At 42.2% G+C, this 6321-nt stretch overlaps 1 protein-coding gene across 1 annotated transcript in view; it reads left to right on the top strand.

Moving 5' to 3' along the window:
* vegfc (vascular endothelial growth factor c) overlaps positions 1-6321 on the top strand; it is a 62956-nt gene that overhangs the window by 35851 nt on the left and 20784 nt on the right. The window contains exon 4 of the mRNA XM_034899090.1: positions 2869-3008. Coding sequence (XP_034754981.1) covers positions 2869-3008 — 140 coding nt within the window. The remainder of the gene's footprint in view (positions 1-2868; positions 3009-6321) is intronic.

Raw genomic sequence — 6321 nt, 5'->3', positions numbered from 1 at the left:
AGCAGCCCAAGAACAGGCCAGTTAGGTTTAGGAAAAGATGGTGGGTGGGGTAATATAATATATAATATAATATAAATTGTACATTTCAGTGACACACGGGACAAGAACGGGACACAAACCGACGACTTCTTCCTTTCCCGGAGTCTTGTGCTCTCTTGCCCCTCTCCTTTCTCCTCCTATTGCTTCCGGCAGGTGTTTCTGTCTCTGGATCTGTGGTTGGAGTCACCTGCTGCCTCCATGTTCCTGCTCAACACCCTCTGCTACAATTCTCCATGTCTCTGTCTGTGTCTCTGTCTGTGTCTCTGTCTGTCTCTGTCTCTGTCTTTGTTTGTTTCTCTCTCTCTCTCTCTCTCTCTCTCTCACCCCCAACCGATCGAGGCAGATGCCCCCCCCACCCTGAGCCATGGTTCTGCTCGAGGTTTCTGCCTCTTAAAGGAAGTTTTTTCTTGCCTCTGGGGCACACACATTCACACACAGGTGGCCGAGGCTGCCATATGTGTCACCTGCTCATCAAATTAACATTCATGCGCTAATGGGGCAGCATCAGGTGGAGGACACTTTAACATCAAACCACCAAGTCTCCAATTGTTAGTCAGCCACCCTACCGCATGGGCCCCAGTCACCCACAGTACAGGACGCTACCGCTACTACACTACAGTAGTCAGTGGCAGGATGCAAAGCCTACATACTCTTGCATGAGTTTACAAGCCAAAACATCACCACAAATTTAACAAATGCGTGCGGGTGGACTCTTCAACCTAGTGGTATTCATCGTGATCTCAAAGAGCTCTCCTTACGTGTTTGTGTGCTCTGTAACCATGGTGAGTTCCCTGCCAGGTCAAAAAGACTGAGGTCAGCCTTAATGATATCCCCGTTAGGATGAGAGTAAGGGGGACAGTTTAAGCTGTTGAAGGGTCTTGAATAGTAGTCATTGAGACTAATTAGTTTCTATTCATGGAATGCTCTGTGATTGAAACAATCAAGTGTCTCTCAGGGTTTCTGATTTGTACATAAGTATTTTCATAGGTGCCGTGTGAAAACCCAGCCCAGCTCCTTATTACCTTATTTGTGTTCTTTGAGTGGTAATCCTTCACATTCTCGCACATTGTTTTCAGTTTAAATTGTGCTCATTTCCTCAGGGATTTCAAGTTTCAGGTTTAAAATCCAAGTTGAGGGTACCCTGTTGAAGGGCTCTTGGTCAAAGAATGTGTAAAATAGTGGCTTTTTGTGGTGGACTACCTTCATTGACTGAATTCAAAGTCTGGGCCAGATGAATGGGACGAAGTGGGCTGGAGCACTTTCACATAAGGAGTCTAATATATATGTAATTGTGGTACATGTCTGTAAAAAAAACTGCATTGATGGATGTGTGGCCACTGACAGATTATCATCTCACCAAGATTTTATGTGACATCTGGCTGACATGGAGAACATTATTACATGACCAGCGTCCTGGTGAAGACAGTCATCTGGGGGACAGAGACACCATGGGGTGACAGTGTTGCTCTGTGGCTGTAAGCTTGATAAAAGGGTAGCCATAGCGACTTGTGATTGTAATGTCCCTGCCTCATAGTGGCCAGGAATCTAATAATGCAGCTTAAAGGCTATTTACTTTACCACGTTTTTCTTTAAAAATCAATAACGTCTGCAACTACTGCAGCGTTTTCAAGCCCCTCAAACGGAGACATTTGCCCCAATTTTGGTTAGAAAACTCCGGGGTGGTAGTCTTGACAGACACAAACCGAGACCTTTGGAAATGACAACAAACGTCAGTCAGTCTTATCAGTTGGGTAGCTTACATACCTTTCAGTAACAGTTCCACATTGTCCTTGCTCCAAGCTAATAAATCCCTACTTTTCACCGTTCTTTCTCCAAAGTACTTTCTGCATTTTCAACTCATACATCCATGATTTTTAACCGCCAAGTAACAATAGACAATCTGCTTCCTGTGTACAATGACATGCACATGTCCAGTGTATGTAACCGGTCATGTGATATGTGCTGTCAGACGTGTTGATAAGGACGGAGATTAGTTTGGCTACTGGAGCTAAATCCCGTGTGTACAGAGATTTTTTGTCTCAATACACCTCTGTACAATGAAAACGTAGGAGTGTAGATGTAGTTAGTAAATATTAGTGCCAAAGCAGCTAGCCAGTGTAAATGATCAGCCTGGTGTTAACCAATATCATTAAGTTCTGTAATGGTGTTGTTGGTCACTTGGAAAGTGAGATTCTTTAAGGAGCAGGCTGCAGAATTTATTAAGTGTCCCACTGTGCATTTATGTATATGGTTTCCTTTTCCGGTCCACTTTCCTGAACTCTCTCTCCCAAGAATCTGATAAAGAAACATTTCGGAGTCATGTGGGATGGTTGTGGGACGGTAAGCAAGTGTAACTGTGAAGCCTTTTAGGGGCAGTCCAGTCCAAGTTAAAGCCTACAACTAAACAGAAGCAATGTAAAAAATAACAGTGTTAAATACACATGTTGATTTACGTTCAGCAAATTTGTGTCTCATTTGTTATTACTTTTAAAGTATGTATTTTATGCTTTATCACAACAAAGTACATCTTACGTACCTTTACGTAACCGTGTAGATCCCTAAGAGACTAAACCTCTTCCCAGTATGGTAGTAGGCACATATCTACTTGACCAAAATCACATCTTATTGAAGGCAACATGAAACAAATTAAATGAGATATTTTCTTTACTATTATTTTCATTTATGGTACTTCAGTGTGATTTATAACTGCCACTGCAGTCATTTGCACATTGGCAGCTCGCCACAGTCATTCCTCACTCGCACTTCTCTATCCTTGTCTTGTTCAGCCTATTTCTCTCTGACTCTTCTTATTTTTTGCTCTTTCTACAGCTGTTTGAGATCACAGTGCCGATCACCCAAGGCACCAAGCCGGTGACTATCAGTGTGGCCAACCACACCCAGTGCACCTGTCTGTCCAAATTGGATGTCTACAAGCAGGTTCACAGCATCATCAGGAGGTCCCTGTCTGAGTAAGTATTCATATTCACTGCATCATTCTGGCTCTGTGGACCACACCACCAGGAACCATTTGCACATGAAGCTTAAAGTGCTCATATTATCCTATTTGGTCTTTCCCCTTTTCTTTATTGTGGTACATATACAGTATCTTTTTTTGTGAACGTTATAGGTTTAAAAAGTGAAAAAGCTGCAGCAATGTGCAGTACAACAAAAATATGTTGTTTGTAGAAAATTAAACCACATACACCTATTCTGGTACAACCTCTACATACAATTATGAACCTGAAAATGAGCATAATACTAGCACTTTAAGTAATGCACTGCAATTTTGTGGATAACGTTAGTGATAGTGAGAAGCTTTCTACAGTTTCTAGTGATGAATAGTCAAAAACCCGTTTTATTTCTCTGATTCAGTGTCCCTAGCCGATGTGAGTCGAGTGCAGATGTGAGTTGCGCATGCATCACTTTACGACAAGTAGCCTACAAGATGCTAACAAGAGACTTCTGTAATGTTAATCCAGTAAAACTGGGCGTACTTAACGAAGTTGGTTCACCACTGGCTACAAGTTAACACAACATAGGCTTTTACTTGAATGGCGTTTTGAGCTAACGTTAGCAATCAATCAATCATAGATAGGTAAAATGTTTTGGAAATGATTTCCGTCTTCTGTTGTTGTTAGTAATGAGAAAGGTTTATTATTTTATGGACTACACGAATTTCAGTATGACACGTTATGCCGTAAACTGTTTAAATCTGAGCATGGGTGACTCACATCTGCACTCGACTCACATCAGGGAGTGACACATGGCTTTGTCCGAGGCGCTCCATTTCTTCAGTCACTCTCTAGCTCACTCTTCCTCCGAGTTCAGTTTGTAACATTGTAACAGTTTGTACCTGAAAATTACTTTGGTAGTAGATGATGAAATTTTTTAGTATATTCAAAAAATAAAATTCTTAAATTATTATAATAGGTGCAACCTCTTGCTCACCCAGTCGAGTGTGCGCCCCATGTATACTTAGTCCTTGGTAGCGGCGGGGGTTTCAAATCCGACCTGCTGGCCTTTACTGCATGTACCCCCCCCACCCCCACCCCGTCTCCAAGCTGTCCTGTCAATAAAGGCCATAAAAGTCCCAAATAATAACCCTAAAAAGGTTTTCAAATAATCCAAGATAAAGTAGAGATACATGAAAATTCTCTTAAGTACAGTAACAAAGTATTTGTTATTTACAATACCGCAATGCACACCTCATACAAATTCTGCAGATGATATCATATGAACCCGTTCATGAGAATGTGTTGAATACATACACACCCAACCTGCAGACAGTTCTGTATTTGCCCACAGTATTCAGACCCAAAGGCGTTTGCTTCCTCAGAGCTGTGTGTGTGTGTGTGTGTGTGTGTGTGTGTGTGTGTGTGTGTGTGTGTGTGTGTGTGTGTGTGTGTGTTCCTATTGGCACACAAGCCCAAAGATTGTTTGAATCTATTGTTCCAGGCGTTGCTTCCTGTGCTTTGTGTATACAGTGGGTGTCACTTTAGGAAACACTCATGTCTTGATTAACTTCCCAGAGCCATGACATGTGTGTCTGTTCCTAAAGGGCATACCAAGCTGAAGCATGCTGTGACGTATGACCTCTCCATAATACCCGCTGACAGTCAGGATTCCACAAGGAAGTAGTACAAGGTTCATGATGTATTTTCTGACGTGTGTCCTGAAAACAGAAGGAGGCAATCCCTCATATTTGGTGTGCAAGTCCAGTAATTAACAGTTAAGTGTAGTTGACAGTGCTGCCAAAAATGGGCCCTTTTCACAGCAGCCATGTTGACATGTCATTACAGGGAAAACAGAGGTGTAATAATCACAATAATGACGCCCCTGTTCCAATTAGGTTGGTCAGGGCCATGGGATGAGCTAGAATGCAGGCGCTAAACACACTAAACAGAATGGGACCATGATTATTTGGATGAATTTCACCTGAGTTTGCCCTGCTATGATATTTCAACATGGCCTATTAGCCACACATTATTCTTAGGACATAAGCTGTGTTGGAAACCATTCCCTATCTCAGAAACAATGCACTATATAGTGTTCTCAGCTGTTATTTTCATTCCCCATATAGTCCACACAAAAAAAAACACAATGCACAGCTAATTTGAGTGTAAATACGATGTACCTCATCAATAGACAACATCAAACAGCTCCATTTAGGCTTCTTCTTGCATTGTTATTGCATTTTGCACGTTTGTACTGTCAATGTTTCGTTAGGTAGCTCTATGTTGTTATATGTATTTTATGTTACTTGACCTGTTGTGTTTGACCTGTCAAACACAAATGTTTGTTACTCGTGACAAGAGGAATCTCCTATAAGGTTGCGTGTGTATGCGTGCGTGTGTGCATGTTTGCGTTGGTGTGTGTTTGTTCACAAGACATATCATTGGAATTTAACTTGTAGGATTTTAGCTGCTGTAATACGACTGTTCTGTTAATGACATGGACATCTTAAGCATTTAGATGGACTCAAATGGACTCAAACAGATATCATGTGCATGCACTCCCTAAATATCTACAGATTCATTCTTCTTACAGAGTATGCTGTGGTTTAGTTTATCCCTCTGGATGTTGTAGTGGGTCACACAACCCACTTCATGCTGTGTCAAGAGAGAGTGAGAGCGAGAGAGAGTGTGTGTGTGTGGACCACTTGTGATGTTAGAGGAATGTTGATACGTGCTAGTATTTGACACTGCACACACACGCGCGCGCACACACACACACGCACACACACACACACACACACACACACACACACAGCGTGTCCGATTATGGCTGGAAAAGGAAACGGATCTCAGGGATTTTCACATCGACAAATCATCCAACATGTTTCACACTAGTTAGAGTTAGAGAAACACACCAGTCACACGGCAGCCTTTTGTCTCAAAAATCTTTCCTTTCTTCTTTTCTTTCTCCTTGCTATCTATTTTCTTTCTCTCCCCTCTTTCTCCCCTGCACGCCCCCCATCAGCGTGTATGCCCGTATGCGTATGCGTGTCTGTGTGTGTCCATGCCACTGCAGCTCGGACTGAAATCACACTGTGTCTATGGCATCCCCAGACTTTTTTTTACAACGTCAAACAATTGGTCCGTCTGCAAACACAAACACCGCCTGCTGTCTGTCTTTGTGTCCAAGTCAACGGCTCCCTGAATATTGTGTTTAATGTAAGCCAGACCGTTTGGTTTTAAATTATAGACTCTGTGTGTGTGTGTGTGTGTATGTGTGTGTCATGTCTCTGTATCGGAATTTACTCTAATGTTACTCCTCAAAATC

Source organism: Etheostoma cragini, chromosome 2, assembly GCF_013103735.1.
Source record: "Etheostoma cragini isolate CJK2018 chromosome 2, CSU_Ecrag_1.0, whole genome shotgun sequence".
In the NCBI taxonomy this organism is placed as follows: Eukaryota; Metazoa; Chordata; class Actinopteri; order Perciformes; family Percidae; genus Etheostoma; species Etheostoma cragini.
This window is presented reverse-complemented; position numbering and strand designations above follow the sequence as displayed.